At 62.6% G+C, this 19,774-nt stretch overlaps 3 protein-coding genes across 3 annotated transcripts in view; 2 read left to right on the forward strand and 1 right to left on the reverse strand.

Annotated features, from left to right (window-relative positions):
• The window catches only part of LOC135887747 (class I histocompatibility antigen, F10 alpha chain-like), a 265,826-nt gene extending 263,073 nt beyond the window's left edge, over positions 1–2,753 (forward strand). Inside the window, exon 8 of the mRNA XM_065415484.1 lies at positions 2,684–2,753. Within this exon, the coding sequence (XP_065271556.1) occupies positions 2,684–2,702 (19 nt within the window). The 3' untranslated portion in view covers positions 2,703–2,753. The remainder of the gene's footprint in view (positions 1–2,683) is intronic.
• Positions 2,754–9,217: 6,464 nt separating this feature from the next.
• On the forward strand, positions 9,218–12,811 carry LOC135888114 (zinc finger protein 345-like). Its single transcript, XM_065415919.1, has 3 exons — positions 9,218–9,290; positions 10,341–11,555; positions 12,156–12,811. The coding sequence occupies exons 1-3, from the start codon at positions 9,218–9,220 to the stop codon at positions 12,809–12,811; spliced, it is 1,944 nt and encodes a 647-aa protein (XP_065271991.1).
• A 1,585-nt stretch (positions 12,812–14,396) lies between these two features.
• LOC135887887 (class I histocompatibility antigen, F10 alpha chain-like) lies at positions 14,397–18,994 on the reverse strand. Its single transcript, XM_065415672.1, has 8 exons — positions 18,925–18,994; positions 18,367–18,636; positions 17,289–17,564; positions 16,595–16,873; positions 15,647–15,766; positions 15,485–15,526; positions 14,998–15,036; positions 14,397–14,722 (listed from the first exon to the last, which is right to left on the reverse strand). The coding sequence occupies exons 1-7, from the start codon at positions 18,992–18,994 to the stop codon at positions 15,011–15,013; spliced, it is 1,083 nt and encodes a 360-aa protein (XP_065271744.1). The 3' UTR covers positions 14,397–14,722; positions 14,998–15,010.
• Between the last annotated feature and the right edge of the window lie 780 nt (positions 18,995–19,774).

Below are 19,774 nucleotides of genomic sequence, written 5' to 3' on the forward strand. Positions count from 1 at the left end.
TGAAACTTTCCTGCTTTTGTAAAGCATTTGAGATCTATGGATATAGCCTGCTACATACATGCTCTGCGGGGGGGGAGCAGCCGCCGCCATAGCGTGTCATTGCAGAAAGGGGAACTACACAGAAACCAGGAAGCTCGTTAAACGGAAATTGAAAGGCACAGTCCCAAAACCGAGATGCCTGCAAGCTGCCAGGAAACCTTTTCAAAACGCCGGAATAGCGGCTCCAATTCAATGTGTGCCCCAAAGCAAAAACCTAGGAAGAGGCCCAAAAGAGAGCCACCGTGGCTAGCCGACAAAGTAAAGGAAGCAGTGAGAGGCAAAAAGGCCTCCTTTAAAAAGTGGAAGTTAAATCCTAGTGAGGAAAATAGAAAGGAGCATAAACTCTGGCAAATGAAGTGTGCAAATATAATGAGGAAGGCCAAAAAAGAATTTGAAGACCAGCTAGCCAAAGACTCAAAAACTAACAGCAAACATTCTGTTAAGTACATCACGAGCAGGAAGTGAGGCAAACAATCAGTGGGGCCAGTGGACAATCGAGGCGCTAAAGGAGCACTCAAAGACGACAAGGCCATTGCAGAAAAGCTGAATGAATTCTTTGCATCGGTCTTCACTGCAGAAGATGTGAGGGAGATCCCCACAACTGAGCCATTCTTGTTAGGTGACCCAAGAGTTGCAGAACTACTAACTGTAGCCTGTAACCTATCATTTAAATCAGCTTCTGTACCAGATGGCTGGAGGGTAGTTAATGTGACACCAATTTTTAAAAAGGGCTCCAGAGGTGATCCCGCCAGTTACAGGCCAGGAAACCTAACTTCAGTGCCCAGCAAACTGGCTGAAACTTTAGTAGAGAACAGAATTATCAGACACCTAGATGAACACAAGTTGTTGTGTTTGTGCAGTTTTTGTAACGGGAAATCATGCCTCACCAATCTACTAGAATTCTTTGAGGGGGTCAACAAGCATGTGGACAAGGGGGATCTGGTGGATATAGTGTATTTAGACTTTCAGAAAGCCTTTGACAAGGTCCCTCACCAAAGGCTCTTAAGCAAAGTAAGCTGTCATGGGATAGGAGGGAAGGTGCTCTCATGGATCAGTAACTGGTTGAAAGATAGGAAACAAAGGGTAGGAATAAATGGGCTGTTTTCAGACTGGAGAGAGGTAAATAGTGGTGTCCCCCAGGGGTCTGTACTGGGACCAGTCCTGTTCAACATATTCATAAATGATCTGGAAAAAGGGGTAAACAGTGAGGTGGCAAAATTTGCAGACAATACTAAATTACTCAAGATAGTTAAATCCAAAGCAGACTGCAAAGAATTACAAAGAGATCTCACAAAACTGGGTGACTGGGCAACAAACCGGCAGATGAAATTCAGTGTTGATAAATGCAAAGTAATGCACATTGGAAAACATAATCCCAACTAGACATATAAAATGATGGGGTCTAAATTAGCTGTTACCACTCAAGAAAGATCTTGGCGTCATTGTGGATAGTTCTCTGAAAACATCCACTCAATGTGCAGCGGCAGTCAAAAAAGCGAACAGAATGCTGGGAATAATTAAGAAAGGGATAGATAATAAGACAGAAAATATCATATTTCCTGTATATATATCCATGGTACACCCACATCTTGAATACTGCGTTCAGATCTGGTCACCTCATCTCACAAAAGATACATTAGAATTGGAAAAGGTTCAGAAAAGAGCAACTGAAAGGATTAGGGGTATGGAATGGCTTCCGTATGAGGAGAGATTGAAAAGACTGGGGCTTTTCAACTTGGAAAAGAGACGTCTAAGGGGAGATATGATTGAGGTCTATAAAATCTTGACTGGTGTGGAGACAGTGTATATGGAAGTGTTATTTACTCCTCATAAAACAAGAACTAGGGGTCACCCAATGAAATTAATCGGCAGCAGGTTTAACACAAACAATAGGAAGGATTTCTTCACACAACGCACTGCCAACCTGTGGAACTCCTTGCCAGGGCCGGCTCTAGGTTTTTTGCCGCCCCAAGCAAAAAAAAATGTTGTCTGCCCCCCACCCCAGCCCTGGGCTCTCCGCCCCCCCACTGCACCCTCCTGCCGCCCCAGCCCTGGGCTCCCCCCTTCCCCCCCACCAGTGCCCTCCCCCCACCCGCACCCCCCTGCCGCCCCAGCCCTGGGTCACTGATAACTTGCTCCCAGGGCAGGTCATTCAGCAGGAATTTTGGATGTGCACAGAACACAGACAGGATTGGTTCCCATATGGTTACAGAACTGCAGTAAAGTGGAACAATTTTCAGCTTGTGTGATTGGAGGATATCTGGATGCATATTATAAGACTGTCCTCCATAAATGAGGAAAAGTTGAGGTGCCTTTATTATTCTTTTGTTCCACTCTTTGTTTCTGTGGGGAATTTGCCAATGCAATATCACTGTCTTCCAAATTGCGCTTGAGCACGCCTGAATGTTGATGTGTTCAAATCTGGAAGGCAGGTGCTGGATTCCCTTTCTGAATATTAGCTAAATCTGGAAAGGAAAAGTCAATTTCTGCTGCCATGGCTCAGAAGTGGAAATCCTCCCAAGTGCCTGGTACTGTATCTAAAGCTGCCCAGTCTAGTAGAGCCTCCCCTCCCTTACTTTTCATTTTAAATTCTAGTGGGATCCACGTACCTCCCTTGCTAGGCTTCAGATAGAGAGGGGCACTGTGTTATACCAATAGAATAAAAACCAGCAGGATCTTATTAAGAGGGATAAGGCAAAGATGCCACATTTATTGTAAATATACTGATAAAGCAAAAGATAAAAGTAAACAACGTTGTTTGACTACTTATTTCTTATACACACACACACACACACACACACACACACACACACACACACACATACATATATATATATATATATATAGAGAGAGAGAGAGAGAGAGAGAGAGAGAGGTTCATTCACACAATCATTCATTCAAGTTCTGTATAGGTGTTATAGTTACCAGCCTAGAAGTTGCTCATGCCAAGTTACTGGCCGGGTATCTTGGTCATGAGGATGGAGCCGAGTCTGTGTCAGGTGCACCTGATGCTCCTGGAGGCTGGCAGCAGAACCAGAGACTCAAAGTCCTCAGTCTTGAGAGTCCATTCTTATAGGAATTCATTCCTATGTTAGTCTATGGGAACTGTTTCATCCTGCTGTTGCTGACTCAATCAGCAGATGGCACATTCCTGTCCAAAGTGGCACATTCCTGGTGGCTCCACACTGTCCAAAGTTTGTGTTTCTCATCCTTCCAGGTGATGGGGTGGATCCCAGTTTACCCTCAGGGGGTTGTCTGGTGGTCCTACTCGACACATTCTTCGGCCGATGGATACTCCCTTTCTAGGCTGGCACTTCCCTAACCATTCATGTATATCAAGCATTCATCAACATACATTCCATATCTTAACCATATTTTAATTTACTGTCTCCACCACTTTCGGGGTGTGTGCTAATTCATTTGAGACTCCCGGCCCTTTAATCACAGAGGGTGGGGGTCTGTCCTAGGAGCCGTTGAATGAAGTGAAAGTCACTTAACAGCTTATAGTGTTTGTTTACATTGTATCAAGTACTTCAAGAACAAAGTCAATTAACTTGTTTGTCAGTTTTACATAGTAACAAAGTATCTTTCACAGGATAGATATAATCAATGGTTTCTACAGACAGTAGCTTACAAGTTTTAACAGAAGACCCAAGAGATTTTTGTACTTGGTAAAACTGTGGATTTTAAAGTGTGGGGGACAAATTATGAGGGGGTCACTGTCACTTGGGGGAATCACTGTTAGTACCTTCTTTTATATCCCTACACTGTCCATTTAGTCCCCCCAGTTCTTTCTTTGGGGGTAGGGTGACCAGATGCAGGGAAGAAAATATCGGGACACATGGGGAAGGGGGGAAGGGGGGGGTGCCCGTCGGCAGAGTCCTGCTGGCTGAGCAAAACACACCGGCACGGTGCTTCTGGCTGATATCGGGACAAACTGCGTCCCGCCCACAGATCGGTCGGGACGGCTGGTCACCCTATTTGGGGCTGTCTTCTGAAGGGGAGAGCTGGGCCAAAGCCGCCTACTCCTGGGCACACTTGTTCCCCGTTCCCAGGGCCCCCCCGCTCTAGCAGCCAGCTCTCCATCCACAGCAAGGTGCAGCGCATGGGGTCTCTGCTCCCTCCCTCCCTTCCTGTGGCTAGCAGCCACGGGCATGCTGGGAAATGTAGTTCCTTCCCTGCTCCAGGGCCGGCTCTCTAGGCAGGGAGCTAACCAAGGAACTACAGCTGCCAGGGCCCCCCGTGGGTTCTCAGCTCCCGCTGCTGCTCGGTGGCTGCAGTTCTGCAGGGTTGTGAGAGGGGAGGAAGTGAGTGTTATGGGGCGCTGTGGCCAGCCCCCAAGCAAAATAAAATAAATAATAAAAAGGATGGCCCGAATGCCGCCCCTGCAAATGTGCCGCCCCAAGCACCTGCTTGCTTTGCTGGTGCCTAGAGCCGGCCCTGCCCCTGCCAGAGGGTGTTGTGAAGCCAAGACTAAAGCAGGGTTCAAAAGAGAACTAGATCAGTTCCTGGAGGACAGGTCCATCAATGGCTATTAGCCAGGATGCGCGGGGATGGTGTCCCTAGCCTCTGTTTGCCAGAAGCTGGGAATGGGCGACAGGGGATGGATCACTTGATGATTCCCTGTTCTGTTCATGCCCTCTGGGGCACCTGCCATTGGCCACTGTTGGAAGACAGGACACTGGGCTAGATGGACCCTTGGTCTGACCCAGTAGGGTCGTTCCTATGCTCTTCAGTTCTCATGTGTGCCAGGGCCGTGATCACGTGGGTTTGTTATTGTAGGGTTGCTCACAAGTGCCAGGGCTGTGATCACACAGGATTGTTATCGGTCACAGTTTATCCCCCATGTAGGGGGCGGCTGTTCTATGGGGTGGGGACACCTGGTCACTCTTTGGGGAGACATCCCTGAATTGCTCTGCTTCCTTTCCCCAGTTCTGCCCCAGAGCGGAAGCTGCTTTTTGCCCCAGATTCATCCCTCAGGGGTCCGGCTCTTCTCTAAACCCCATTGCTGGGGTCAGGGCAGGTCAGGGCATTGGGCCCTGCCCCCCTCAGCGTCCCCTATTTCCTCCAGCCCAGAGCGAGTGAGCAGACGGTTGCCCCCACAGCAGGGGGCACAGTCCCCCTGAGGTTCCCCCCCCGTGACAACAGCCCCACTGGGTTGTGGGATGGAGGGAAGGGGGCCGGGCAGTGGCAGCCGCAGAGCCTGGACAGAGGGAAGGGGCCGCAGGCTGGTGGCACAGGTGGCCAGTCCTGGATGAACCGCTGTGAACCTTCGGCGTTCATTGTGGTTACAGGCAGGTGTCTCTGTCGTGCCGAGGACGAGACCTGGCTGATGGAAACCCCTGGGCAGTGGTGGGAGCTCAAGGGACCCTTTGAACCCATAGGAGCATTTTAAAGAGCAGTGGGTTTCCCAGTGGGTCCCTAGGGAGAGGTGGGCGTCAACTCCCCTGGGGCAGCAAGAACTCAGCCTGCCGCGCTTGGCAAGCAGGAGGGGACGGTGCTCTGTGATGTGCCTGGCACGCCAGGACAGACTGGCCAGGGGACGGCGACTCGCAGCCCACGGGGCTTGGGACACAGCAAACACCTGCGTGGGGTTCAAAGGACTGTTCCTGGCCAGGGCCGGGGGGGGGGAGCAGGTGCATCTTGGCCAAAAGCCAGTCCCACATCGGTCACTGTTCGCACATTTTGCTTGTGTGACCCACCGGTCGGCGTGTGTGTGCGTGCATGGACGTGTGTGCACGTGCATGGGTGTGTGTGTGCTCATCCATGGACCTGTGTGCTCATGCATGGGTGTGTGTGTGTGTGCATGGGCATGTGTGCTCATCCATGGATGTGTGTGCTCGTGCATGGGTGTGTGTGTGTGTGTGGGTGGGTGTGTGCTCGTGCATGGGTGTGTGTGTGTGGGTGGGTGGGTGTGTGCTCGTGCATGGGCGTGTGTGTGTGGGTGGGTGGGTGTGTGCTCGTGCATGGGCGTGTGTGTGTGGGTGTGTGTGGGTGTGCTCGTGCATGGACGTGCGTGCGTGCCTGGGTGTGTGTGCGTGCACACATGAGCATGCGCGTCCCGCTCTGTGCCTGGTGCCCGGCGGCCTTGTCTTCACTGGGATTGCACCCTGGGTAGTAACTCGAGGTCAGGCCCCACCTCCCCTGTGTAAGGACAAGGCCGGATGGACCCGCGTCCCCTCTCAGCTGGGGGAGCTACCCATCCCATCGCGGCTGGTTTGCAGGGCCGGCTTTAGGACTTGTGTAGAACTGATGAATGAAATTGTTTTTAATTGTTCACTTTATTAATGTAACTTCATAAGTAAAGTTTTATGAATGAAACAATATTCATTCATAAAACCGGTTACCCCAATAACTGGCTAAATAACAGTTAAGATGCTTGTTAAGAGCCATAGCTGTTCAGCCAGCTGCCTTTGTAAGTTTCACTGTCAATCCAATTCCTGCTTAAATCAGGAGACTTGCACTGTTTCAGTATTGTAACGTCTGTTCACCATTTATTACACTTGTCTATATTGTAACTTCTGTTCACTGTTTGCCATATTGTAATTCAAACCCCATTTTAAAACGCTTACTCCATTTTGTAAGGGCTTGCTGCAACCTTCATTTTCGCAAACCCTGCTGTAATCGTATTAGTTTAGTTCAGATGTGTGAATGAGGGATGTATGGATGATGGAATCAACCTCCAGCCCCAGCCTGTCCTGATTAAATAGAGTTCAAACACCAACGGCTGAAGATGCAGACAAGAGCCCTGACCAAGTAAGAAAAGTCCACCCTAAAAGAAAAGGTGCAATAGAAGGAAGATCAAAGCCCGGTCCGAGGCTGAAAGTCATGTCTGCAATGGACAGGTGATCAATCACCAAACCCAGAGGCAGCCTGACACAGCAAGACCTATAGACTCTGGATTCAAACTAAAGCCTACAAAAAGGATGGGTGAGATGGAAAACTTTGGAGGAGGGTAACATTCTGCTGCCAACATGGAAGGGCATCGGTGCGCCTGACAGAGACCCAGCTCGTCCTTGTGCCCGGCTTTCCTGGCCAGTTACCGCCACAAGCTACGAACCCAAGCTGGGAAATCAAGCCATGAACTCAAGCAGGACTGGTAACTATGCAGCAGCTGCAGAACGTGTACGTGTGTGTGTGTGTGTGTGTGTGTGTGTGTGTGTGTGTATAGGTATTAGGTATAATTTGTGTGTATAAGGATTAAGATATTAGTTATTGGTCATAAATCAAATTGTTATCATAATAAATGTGGCATCTTTATCTTGTCCCCTTTAATAAGATCCTGCTAGTTTTTATTGGTATAACACTTGCGGGGCCCAATTCGAATACCTGGCGGCGGTCCGGGTCTTTGGCGGCACTTCGGCGGTGGGGGGTCCGCGCCGTGTCTTCCGCGGCACTGAAGGACCCCCCGGGGCCGAAATGCCACCAAAGACCCTGGAGCAAACCCCCCTCTGCCGCCAAAATGCCATGGAGCGGACCGCCGCTGGGTGAGCCTAAGGCGCGGGGCCCTAGGGTGACCAGATGTCTCGATTTTATAGGGACAGTCCCGATTTTTGGGTCTCTTTCTTATATAGGCTCCTATTACCCCCCACGCCCTGTCCCGATTTTTCATACTTGCTGTCTGGTCACCCTACGGGGCCTTCTTACCCTCTTACCTGCGGGGCCCGATTCCGGGGAATTGGGGGAATCGGCCTAAAGCCGGCCCTGCTGGTTTGTGCCTCCGCTTCCCTGTCCCGGCGAGCGGCCTGTCCCGGGGCCACACACAAGCGCTGAGCTCTCTGGGGCTTTCACACGGCAGCTGGTTAGTAGAAAACACATCGTCCAAATGGCACCAGGACGGCTCGCCCCAGAGCCCCTGGCATGACCGCCGCTGCCTGAGTGTGCCGGGAGCCTGAGCCCCTTCCTGCAGGGGGGGGGCTGAGCCTGTCGCTGGGGGGGGGCTGCCCCCAGTGTGACCGACACAGGGACCCTGCCTGAGTGTGCCGGGAGCCTGAGCCCGTCGCTGGGGAGGGGCTAAGCCTGTCACTGGGGGGGCTGAGCCTGTCGCTGGGGGGGGGGCTGCCCCCAGTGTGACCGACCCAGGAACCCTGCCTGAGTGTGCCGGGAGCCTGAGCCCGTCGCTGGGGGGGGGCTAAGCCTGTCACTGGGGGGGCTGAGCCTGTTGCTGGGGCGGAGGGCTGCCCACAGTGTGACCGACACAGGGACCCTGCCTGAGTGTGCCGGGAGCCTGAGCCCGTTGCTGCGGGGGGGGGGAGAGAGCTGACCCCATTGCGGGGGGGCTGATTTCCCCCTGGGGGGCCGGCTCTGAACCCAGCAGCAGCATTTTCTGCCCTGCCCGGAGCGTCTCGCTCCCAGCCGGGCCCCCCCGCGCCGGCAGAGGCGGGTCCGGGGGCGGGTCCATGGGCTGCCCCCCCCATCCCGGGCCGCTCTCCCCGCCCCCCCGGGGGTTGGGCTTCCTGGGTCAGCGCCGCCGCTGCTGTATCCGCGCCCGGCCCCGCTGCTGCTCCCGGCCCGGGCGGGGGGAGCCCGGGGGCCGCGCTGGGCTGGAGCCGGAGCCGGAGCCGCCCCTGGGCCGGGCAGCGCCGAGCTCCGCCGGCGGGAGGGAGCTGCTGCGCCGGGGCCGGCAGGTGCGGGAGGGGCCGGGCCGGGCCGGGGGGCGCTGCGGGGCCGCGGGCGGGGGGAGGTGTGGGGAGGGCAGGAGGGGATGGGGGCAGTGCGGGGGGGGAGGGCGCAGCCATGGGGCAGGAGCAGCCCCCACCGGCTGATGGGCACCGGGCAGGGGGGTGACTAAGATCTGAACATCCCACAGCCCCCCCGGCCCTCCCAGAGCCCCCCCGCACCCCCAGCGCCCTGGGTGTCTGCAGCGGAGACAGTGAGACCCCAGGGGCTGTGGTACCCCCCTCCCTGACCCCCTGGTCAGCCCCCTGGGCCCATCCCACCCAGTATCCAGCTCCCTCTCTGCCCCCTGGGTCAGCCCCACGGGCCCATCCCGCCCAGTGTCCTGCCCCCTCCCTGCCCCCCGGGTCAGGCCACATCCCCTGGAGCAGGCCGGGGCTGGGTTCAAATCGTGGGACGTTCCCGGTAGCAGATATTCTCCTGCTGCGTCGCACGCCCTGATCTCGCCTGTCCCCGTCCCCGAGCAGGATTTCTGATCTCCAGACCGGACGCACTCTCCCGGATGGAGCGAGGGGCAGAGCCGGGGGTCCCAGGTCCCCGGGGTGCTGAGGAGACCCCGAGAGACGCCCGCACAGGTGAGGAATCGCTTAAACCGTCTCAGAAATTCACCCCTGGCTTCCTGGGGTCTTTACATCCTGGGCAGTAACAGAAGGGGCTTTACAGGCCTTCCAGGGGCTGCCCCAGCCCCCGCCGCGTGTCGTGGTTTTACAACCTCCATTTTGTGTGTGTTCCTAGCTACTTTTAGAGTCTGTCTCCATCCCTGGATGCCTGCCGGTCTGTCCATCCATAGACCTCTGTGTCTGTCTGTCCCTGGATGCTGTTTCTAGGCCTAGAAGTGCTGGGATCAGGCCCCACAGACAGCCCAGGTTGGGGCCCGACTACACCCCCACGTCCGTTTGTCCCACTTTCTAGATCTTACTCTGTCCCTCTGCCCCCGCCAGCCCCGGGTCTGCCTCGGCTGCTGCTCAGAGCTTGCCCAGAAGCAGCCGAGAGAAACCAGCCTGGATGGGGTCAGCCTGCCGGCAGCTCTGAAACTCACTGCTCTGGTCACTTTCCCTTTGCCCCCTTGGGAGGCGCTGAGCAGCAGCAGAGGCCCCGGATCCATGTCTGCGGGCTCAGGAAGGCAGCACAGCGAGTTGTTTCAGACGCTAGCGGTGGAAACCTGCGTGGGTTCCTGGCTCAGGATCCTCCCCGACCAGGCCCCGATTCCCCACGGCGAGGGGATAATTCCTGCTTTGATCTCTCTGGTTTGTTCCCTTTTCCAAGCAGGGACAGCTCGGGTCTGAATCCCTCTCTCTGTCCCACGGGGGCTCCAGGTGGTTCACAGACAGACCTGGGACCGAGCCGAGAACTTTACTTCACCGGAGAAGGGAAATACCCATTTCCCCTGGGAAAACCATGAAATATGGAGAAAACGACTGCACAGTAGGGAGTAAATGAGAGGACTGGAAACGCGGAGGCTGTGCAGAGCGCACGGCAGGGCAGTAAGCCCGGGGTTACCCTGTGACTGTACAATAAACCCCCAAGCAGAATGAAAATACAGCTCAGCGGTTAATAAACCCTGCTTGGGGGTGGGGGTGATTTTCCGCCCCGTGAGAACACTCACCATGATCCTTCCCCCGCAGGTGATGGGCCGGCAAGCGAGGCCGAGGAGGCGGATCCCCAGCCGGAAAGGCACGTGCGAGCGGGACCACACAGGATCGTACCGGGACAGCCCCAGGAGAGTGATCCGCCCAGCCCGGGTGCCTGCGAGAGCCAGCGGCAAAACCCTGCTGGGGAGAGAGACGCAGACCCGGCTCCCTGCGGGGCAAGCGAGGGGCTGAACGAATCCACGATCCGGGCGGTGGGGACGCCCCGTGGCTCTGTCCTGGCTCCCCGCGTGGCAGGCGACGAGGGGCTGAACGAATCCATGATCCGGGCGGTGGGGACGCCCCACAGCTCTGTCCCGGCTCCCCGCGGGGCAGGTGACGAGGGGATGAACGAATCCACGATCCTGGCGGTGGGGACGCCCCACAGCTCTGCCCTGGCTCCCCGCGGGGCAGGCGAGGGACTGAATGAATCCACGATCCAGGCGGCAGGGACGCCCCGTGGCTCTGTCCCGGCTTCCCATGGGGCAGACAAGGGGCTGAACGAATCCACGATCCGGGTGGTGGGGACGCCCCGTGGCTCTGTCCTGGCTCCCCACGGGGCAGGTGAGGGGCTGAACGAATCCACAATCCGGGTGGCAGGGACGCCCCGTGGCTCTGTCCCGGCACCCCAGCCGGGGATCGGCGCCCCAGCGAGAGCTCCCGGGCCCCCGGCCCCCGGGCGGCAGTACGCCTGCCCCGAGTGCGGCCGGGCCTTCGGGCAGAGCTCCCACCTGACGCAGCACCTGCGGATCCACACGGGCGAGCGGCCCTACGTCTGCTCCGACTGCGGCCGGGCCTTCAGCGCCAGCTCCAACTTCCTGGCGCACCGGCGCACCCACACGGGCGAGAAGCCCTACGACTGCTCCGTGTGCGGGCGCAGCTTCCGCGCCAGCTCCACCCTGCAGCGGCACCGGCGCCTGCACACTGGCGAGCGCCCCTACCGCTGCGGGCACTGCGGCCGCACCTTCTCCCAGAGCTCCTCGCTGGCCAAGCACCGGCGCCTGCACACCGGCGAGCGGCCCTACCGCTGCGGGCAGTGCGGGGAGGCCTTCGCAGTGCAGTCGGGGCTGGCCGCCCACCGGAGCCGGCACACGGGCGAGCGCCCCTTCGCCTGCCCCGACTGCGGCAAGGGCTTCCGGCGCAGCTCCGATCTGGTGCAGCACCAGCGCGCCCACACCGGGGAGCGGCCCTTCCGCTGCGGCCAGTGCGGCGCCGGCTTCAACCTGGCCTCCACCCTGGTCAACCACCAGCGCAGCCACACGGGCGAGCGGCCCTACCGCTGCCAGCGCTGCGGGGCCAGCTTCGCCCGCAGCTCCACCCTGGCGCGCCACCGGCGGGGCCACGGGCCCGAGGGCGCCGGGCAGGGCGGGCGGCAGGAGGCAGAGCCCGCCCCCCAGCCGGGCCCCCTGAATCAGGGCTCCTGCCCCCTGCCCCAGCAGGGCCCCCTGGGTCACAGCTCAGATCCTGCCCCCCAGCAGCCCCCCACGGATCATGGGTCTGATCCTGCCTCCGACCAGGGTCCCCCGAGCCAGCCCCCCATGGGTCACAGGTCAGATCCTGCCCCCCAGCAGAACCCCCTGAGTCAGGGCACCATAGATCAGGGCCCGGCCCCCCAGCCTGGCACTATGGGTCATGGGTCAGATCCTGCCCCCCAGCAGAACCCCCTGAGTCAGGGCACCATAGATCAGGGCCCGGCCCCCCAGCCTGGCACTATGGGTCATGGGTCAGATCCTGCCCCCCAGCACGGCCCCCCAGCTCGGCCCCCCGCCCCCCAGCCGGGCGAGCGCCCCTACCCGTGCCTGGTGTGCGGGAAGCGGTTCTCCCGCAGCTCCAACCTGGTGGCCCACCAGCGGATCCACGCGGGCGACAAGCCGTTCCGGTGCCCGGAGTGCGGGCGCGGCTTCCTGCGGGGCTCCAACCTGCGGACGCACCGGCGGCTGCACACGGGCGAGCGCCCCTACCCCTGCCCTGAGTGCGGCAAGCGCTTCGGCGACACCTCTGTGCTGGTCAAGCACCAGCGCATCCACACGGGCGAGCGCCCCCACCGCTGCCCCGACTGCCCCCGCCGCTTCAGCCAGGCCTCGGACCTGGTGGCCCACCGGCGGGTGCACACGGGCGAGAAGCCCTACGTCTGCGCCGAGTGCGGGCGCGGCTTCAGCCGCAGCTCCAACCTGCTGACGCACCGGCGGCTGCACCGCGGCGAGCGCCCCTACCCCTGCCCCCAGTGCGGCAAGAGCTTCGGCCAGAGCTCGGACCTGCTGCAGCACCAGCGCACCCACACCGGCGAGCGCCCCTTCGCCTGCGCCCAGTGCGGCAAGGCCTTCAGCAAGGGCTCGACCCTCACCGGGCACCAGCGCATCCACACGGGCGAGCGGCCCTTCGCCTGCCCCGCCTGCTGCAAGCGCTTCCGCCACAGCTCCCACCTCACCGCCCACCTGCGGGTGCACGCCCGGGAGCGGCCGCTGTGAGCCGGAGAGATCCCCCGCCCTGCCCCCCTGGTCCTACCTGACTGCCCACCTCTGTGCACGCCTGGGAGCGGCCGCTGTGAGCCGGAGAGATCCCCGGCCCTGCTCCCTGGCCTGCTCCCCGGCTCCCACCGCACCGCCCACCTCGGTGCACGCCTGGGAGTGGCTGCTGTGAGCTGGGGGAGCCCTGGGGGGTGCCATGTACTGCCCCACAGCCACATCAGAGGGCGCATGCCCAGGAGAGGTAGCCCTGAGACACGGCTCCCCCCAGCTCTGTGAGGGGAGTGGGGGCTGGTGGGTTAGAGCCAGGGGCGGGGGGCTGGGAGCCAGGACTCCTGGGTTCTCTCCCTGGCTCTGTTTTACCTTCTCCAATCCTGGCTCTTAGCACTGATTTCCCTCTGTCCCTGAGGACCTGACCCTAGGGCTGCTTTTAGAGTTCATAGGCTGGAGGCGGACACGGGCGCTACAGGCCCAGGGCAGGGCCCTGCTCCCGGAGTCAGGTTATTACGGCAGAGTCTCAGCTTGCATTTAACAAATGCTGTCAGCTCTCTTGGATGTGGAGAAATGCACCAAAACGTGACCCTGCCGCCTGCCTGAGTGTGCCGAGAGCCTGAACCCGGTGCTGCGAGGGGGCAGCTGCCCTGAGTGTGCCGGACGCAGTGACACTGCTTGAGTCTGCACAGAGCCTGCGCCTGTCCCTGCGAGGGGGGGGGGGGAATCTCCTGCCCCACTGCTTGGGGCACCCAGCGGACGGGGAAGTGGCAGGAACATGCGGCTTTCCCTGTGCCCAATGGTTCGCAGAAAGTGGCTGAGTGCGCGCAGGCCCCTGTGTGGTGATTCGTGCCCCGCCCCACGGCGGCTCATTCCCCACTGGGGAGTCCGTGCAAAGGGGGGTTTCCAGCACGGGGGCGGGGGGATTCTGTTGATTTCCCCCCTTGTGTAAATAAATGTGATGTGCAGAATTCAGCTCCGGAGTCCGGACTCCTGACTGGTGAACATGGAGCCTGCCTGGGGCAGGGGCCTGTCCCCTCTAGGGGGCGCCGGCTCCCTTCCAGCCCCAGGGCAGGGACTGGCTGGCTCAGGGGGGCAGGGAATGGGGCAGGGGCCTGTTCCCTGTGTGGTGCCGGCTCCCATCTGGCCCCAGGGCAGGGACGGGCTGGCTCAGGGGGGCAGGGAAAGGGGCTGGGGGCCTGTCCCCTGTGGGGTGCTGGCTCCAATCCGGCCCCAGGGCGGGGACTGGCTGGCTCAGGGGGGCGGGGAAGGGGGCAGGGATGGGCTGGCTCAGGGGGGCAGGGAAGGGGGCTGGGGGCCTGTCCCCTGTGGGGTGCTGGCTCCGATCTGGCCCCAGGGCAGGGACAGGCTGGCTCAGGGGGGCAGGGAATGGGGCAGGGGCCTGTTCCCTGTGGGGTGCCGGCTCCCATCCGGCCCCAGGGCAGGGACGGGCTGGCTCAGGGGGGCAGGGAAAGGGGCTGGGGGCCTGTCCCCTGTGGGGTGCTGGTTCTGTGAATCCGCCAGCCCCTTGGGTTTTGCTGCTGGGATGTGTTTCGCCGCCGAGCCCTGGCGCTGGGGTGAGGCACCGACGCGGGTGACGATTACAAACAGTTCTTTATGATCCATATTGCAGCAATGCCCCGGCCGCGGGTGCTCGGAGCTGTACGGCCAGCAAAGGAAAGGGGCGATTTCCCACAGCCCTTAGCTCCCTGCCTTGGCTTGCGGCCCTGGGCGGGACAGCACGGGGAGCGCGGAGGTGAGCCAGCGAACCCGGGGGCAGCGGAGTTGGGGGGCAGAAATCAATTGGCAATCAGTGGGGCCCCCAGGTTCTCAAGGGCCAGACGACGTTTGCGAATCAAGTCACGTGTCCAGCCATGGGACGCGATCTGCAAGGAACCCAGGCGTCCGGGTGGAAAATCCGGCCTGGGGGAAAAACAAGGGAATGAGCGAAAATGGGCCCGGGGGGTGGAGGGAAAACCTGCTGATGTCGGTAAAGGCATTAGCTAGGGGAAAGGCGGGGGTCACCCCCCCCCAGAAACCCCACTGGGGGGCGGGGGGGCAGACTGGCGGTACTGGGAGCTGGGGAAGTCAGGGCTGGAGTACCCGCTGTGGCCACGGGAGGGGCAGATCTGCTCCCCCAGAAATCCCCAGGTGCGGAGCGGGGGCTGTGTAGGGGGGCAGGGGGTCGCTGCACTTACCGGACCCACGGGATCATCTGTCTTCGGGCACCTCTTCCTCTGGGGGAGGAGAAGGGGGCAGGTTAGTCAGTGCATGGGGAGGGGGTGTGTCCCCCCCCCAGCCCGGTGTCAAGGGGGTTTGTGGGGGGGTATGCCCCAATGGGGAAGGGGGCACAGGGAGCTCCCAGGGACATGTCTCCCATAGGGAAGGGAGTGCGTGGGGGTGGGCTAGGGAAGACCTGGGGTGGAGCCCCAGGGGGAGGGGGCCCCAGGAGGTGTATCCCCAACAGGGAGGGGGCAGGGGGAATGGGGGGGCTCCTGGAGGGGGGATCCCTGTGGGGAAGGGGAGCCCAGGGACATACCCCCTTGGGGAGGGGGAGGGAGGAGGCCCTGGGGGCAGGGCAGGGGGCTCCTGGAGGGGGTATTCCTGGGGGGGGGAAGACCCCAGGGGCATATCCCCCCAGGACCCCATTCCCTGTATAAAGGGGGCGCCGGGGGGGTCTCTCACCTGAGACCAGGCCCAGTCTGGACTGTCCCAGCTTCCAGCCAGCTGCAAAGACACAAGCGGTGGGTGAGTTCGGGAGACGAGTTGTGACCGTTCTCAGCCCAGCTGAGCCCCCCCCCCCCCGCCGAGCCGGCGCCCGAGCCCCCTGCCCTGCCCCACTCTTACCTCGCCTCCTCCACAGCAGCAGCACCCACGCCAGGCCGGCCAGGCCCCCCAGCACCGCCAGAGTCACCCCGGCCACGGTCTTGGGGGAGACGCCCCCTCTGTCCGACTGGCTCCTGGGGGCTGGGACAGAGCCATGGGGAGAACGGTTAGAAACTGGGGTGGGAGGCTCCCGGCAGCGGGGGGCTGGCAGGGCAGTGGGGGGAAGGGGGCGCTGGGGGGATCCCGGTGACAGGGCAGTGGGGGGAAGGGGTCTCTGGGGGGTCTCTGGGGGGATCCCAGTGGCAGGGCTGTGGGGGGAAGGGGTCTCTGGGGGGATCCCGGTGGCAGGGCAGTGGGGGGAAGGGGACACTGGGGGGTCTCTGGGGGGATCCCGGTGGCAGGGCAGTGGGGGGAAGGGGCGCTGGAGGGGCTCTGGGGGGGATCTCGGTGGCAGGGCAGTGGGGGGAAGGGGGCAGTGGGGGGACTCTGGGGGCATCCCGGTGGCAGGGCAGTGGGGGGAAGGGGGCGCTGGGGGGGCTCTGGGGGGATCCCGGTGGCAGGGCAGTGGGGGGAAGGGGGCACTGGAGGGGCTCTGGGGGGATCCCGGTGGCAGGGCAGTGGGGGGAAGGGGGCACTGGGGGGAACTTGGGGGGATCCCGGTGACAGGGCAGTGGGGGGAAGGGGGCGCTGGAGGGGCTCTGGGGGGGATCTCGGTGACAGGGCAGTGGGGGGAAGGGGGCGCTGGAGGGGCTCTGGCGGGGATCTCGGTGGCAGGGCAGTGGGGGGAAGGGGGCACTGGAGGGGCTCTGGGGGGGATCTCGGTGGCAGGGCAGTGGGGGGAAGGGGGCAGTGGGGGGACTCTGGGGGGATCCCGGTGGCAGGGCAGTGGTGGGAAGGAGGCGCTGGGGGGATCTGGGGGGATCCCGGTGGCAGGGCAGTGGTGGGAAGGGGGTGCTGGGGGGCACTTACCCCATGCGGTCTCCAGCGGCGTCTCCAGGTCCCCGTGCCTGGCCTGGCACCGCACCCCCTGGGCCTCTCCCTCGGGCGCCCGCAGGCGGCTCTGGCGCTGGTAGCTCCCGTCCCCGCTGGGCAGCCCCGTGCCCGCCTCAGCCCCCGGCAGCGTCGCGTTCCCCCGCAGCCAGGACACCTCGATGTCTCGCGTGGGGAACCCCCAGGCCTGGCACCCCAGAGTCAGCCAGCCCGGGCGCCCGGGGGTCGGGCGGGACCAGGCCTGCAGCTGGGGGGCGGCTGGGGGGGAGAGGCAGTGTGAGCCCAGTCCCCCATCTGTGGGGTCACCCATCCCCCTTTCCTTGGAATCACCGCAGCCCCTGATCTGTGGGGTCACCCCAACCCCTGAGGTCGAACCTCCTCCAAACCATGGAGTCACGCCTCCTCCCAGCCCCCTAATCCATGGGGGGATGACCCCTACTCAGGTAGGCCCCGTTCCATGGGGTGACTGCCCCGCCCCCGGCCCCGTTCCATGGGGTCACTGCCCCTCTCCCGGCCCCGTTCCATGGGGTGACCCCTGCCCAAGCCCTGTTCCATGGGGTGACCCCTGTCCAGGCCCCCTTCCATGGGGTGACTGCCCCCCCAGACCCCGTTCCATGGGGTGACCCCTGCCCAGGCCCCGTTCCATGGGGTGACGCCCCCCCCCGGCCCTTACCTGCCCTCCTGGCCCAGGCGCGCCGACTGCGTAGGAATCGGCCCAGCCACTCCAGGCAGGTGTCCCCCAGGTATTGGTGCAGCCGCTCTCCGAACTCGGGCTGGGCGTCCCAGCGGCGCCGCGTGGCCTCGGCCCAGGACAGAGCCGCCAGCCAGCGCCGGTTCCCCCGGTCGAACATCACCAGGTCCTGCCCATCGTAGCCAAACTGGTACCAGCCGCGAACCACCCCACCGGGCTCCTGCTCACAGCCCAACGCCCACTGCAGCGTGTGGTGGCCTGGGGACAGAGCCACGCGTCAGGCCACGGGCCACGGGGGGCTGGGAGGAGCATGGGGCCACAGGGTCAGGCCACGGGCCACTGGGGGCTCTGGGGGGGGCATGGGGCCACAGGGTCAGGCCATGGGCCACGGAGGGGTTGGGGGGGCATGGGGCCACAGGGTCAGACCACAGACCACTGGGGGAGCCACGCACCAGGCCATGGGGGGATCTGGTGGGGGTCAGGGTGCTGGGGGGTCGGGGGGGTCGGGGCCAGTGGGTCAGGGTGCTATGGGTCGGGGGGGCAGAGCTGGGGGGCTCAGGGCACTCGGGGCCCGGGGGGAGGATCAGGGTGCTGGGGGGCTCAGGGCCGGGAGGTCATGGGGCTGGGGGTCTGGGGGGGGGCAGAGCTGGGGGGCTCAGGGCACTCAGGGCCCAGGGAGAGGATCAGGGCGCTGGGGGGCCTGGATGCTGGGGGGTCGGGGGGCTCAGGGCACGGGGGGCCGGAGGGGAGGGTCAGGATGCTGGGGGTTGGGGGACTCAGGGCTGGTGGGGGTCAGAGGGCTGGGGAGTCGGGGGGCTCAGGGCTGGAGGGTCAGGGTGCTGGGGGTCGGGGGGGCAGAGCTGGGGGGCTCAGGGCTGGGAGGTCATGGCGCTGGGGGGGCCGGGATGCTGGGGGTCGGGGGGCTCAGGGCTGGAGGGTCAGGGCGCTGAGGGTCAGGGGGGCAGAGCTGGGGGGCTCAGGGCCGGGAGGTCATGGCGCTGGGGGGCCGGGATGCTGGGGGTCGGGGGGCTCAGGGGACGGGGGGTCGGGGGTCGCTCACCCTGCGTCTGGTTGCTTCTCTGTTTGAGGATCTCCACGTTGCGCCGGAACCAATCCTCCTTGGCGGCCCGCGAGGTGCCCCCCTGGTGCCAGTACTCGGGGCCCAGCCCCTCGCCCACCCAGGGCTGGGCGGGCACCTTGGCGCGGGCGGTGCGGTCGTAGCCGTCGATGGGGGCCCCGTCCAGCAGCCCGGCCGCCCCGAACTCCAGCAGCCCCGAAGCGTCGTAGGTGCCCACGTAGTGGTAGGCCAGGGAGTGGGGCCCGCCGGAGGCTGCGCCGCGGCGGGAGAGGGGGTAAGTTCGGGGAGGGAACCCCCCACAACCGCCCCCCCGCATGGTGCCCCCCACCTGCCCCCTCCAGCACAGCGCCCCCTGCTGAGTCCCCCGCCCCGCTCCCTGCAGCACAGGCCCTGGCACCGCCCTGGGCACCGAGGCAGCCTGGATTTCCTGCTGGGGTGAGGGTGCCCCCAGCCCCCTCTCCCTGGAGCTCTCCCCCTCCTCACACCCCACTGCTCCGGCCCTGACCCCCGAGTGCCCGGCCGTTCACCCCCCTGACCCACCTGGCTCAGCCAGGCCGAGTAGGGGCCACAGCGCCAGCAACACCAGCAGCAGGGGTTTCCGGGGCCCCATCCCCGCGGCAGCGATCAGGGACCCAGGCGTCCGGGAGCAGGGTGGGGCAGGAGCCCCCAGCCGGGCGGGGGGATGTGGTGGGGGTGCGTGTCCAGGTAGGGGGAGCTCGGCCCAGCAGGACCCAGCCAAGGTGCCGAGAGTGAAAATGAAAGTGGGTGACGGGCAGGGGAGGAGACTTGGCAGCTCTGATCATTAACCCTGCCTGGGACCCAGGTCTGCCTGCAGGGCCAGTGGGGGTCCCTGGGAGCTGCAGGGGGCGGGGGGGGCAGCAGGGGGCTCTCCCCTGGCAGTCAGGGCTCCCCATGGCCCCAGGGCGGCGCTAGGGGCTGTGCTGCAGGGGGCGGGGCGGGGGGCAGCAGGGGGCTCTCCCCGGGCCGTCAGGGCTCCCCATGGCCCCAGGGCGGCGCTAGGGGCTGTACTGCAGGGAGTGGGGCGGGGGCAGCAGGGGGCTCTCCCCGGGCAGTCAGGGCTCCCCATTGCCCCAGGGCGGCGCTAGGGGATGGGCTGCAGGGAGCGGGGCGGGGGGCAGCAGGGGGCTCTCCCCGGGCAGTCAGGGCTCCCCATTGCCCCAGGGCGGCGCTAGGGGCTGGGCTGCAGGGAGTGGGGCGGGGGTGTGACGAAGTGGGTTTATTCGTCTTGTTATGTTGCATGTGAGTCTTACTGTCCTATACTAATACTGTGTGTGCCTCAGTTTCCCTTTGCACTGCACCAATACTTGGTGAGAATTGGGGCTGAGGCCCTGGGGCAGGTGGGGCTGCCCAGCTGTTTGCACCTGTGTAA

This window comes from Emys orbicularis, chromosome 13 (assembly GCF_028017835.1).
Source record: "Emys orbicularis isolate rEmyOrb1 chromosome 13, rEmyOrb1.hap1, whole genome shotgun sequence".
NCBI lineage: Eukaryota > Metazoa > Chordata > Testudines > Emydidae > Emys > Emys orbicularis.

Coding starts and splice junctions, on each gene's coding strand:
- LOC135888114 (XM_065415919.1), top strand. CDS start 9,218: ATGGAGCGAGGGGCAGAGCCGGGGGTCCCAGGTCCCCGGGGTGCTGAG. Junction 9,291..10,340: donor CCCGAGAGACGCCCGCACAG/GTGAGGAATCGC, acceptor CTTCCCCCGCAG/GTGATGGGCCGGCAAGCGAG. Junction 11,556..12,155: donor CCGCTGCGGCCAGTGCGGCG/CCGGCTTCAACC, acceptor TGGTGTGCGGGA/AGCGGTTCTCCCGCAGCTCC.
- LOC135887887 (XM_065415672.1), bottom strand. CDS start 18,994: ATGGGGCCCCGGAAACCCCTGCTGCTGGTGTTGCTGGCGCTGTGGCCC. Junction 18,637..18,924: donor ACTCGGCCTGGCTGAGCCAG/GTGGGTCAGGGG, acceptor GCCGCGGCGCAG/CCTCCGGCGGGCCCCACTCC. Junction 15,037..15,484: donor CAGACTGGGCCTGGTCTCAG/GTGAGAGACCCC, acceptor CTCCTCCCCCAG/AGGAAGAGGTGCCCGAAGAC.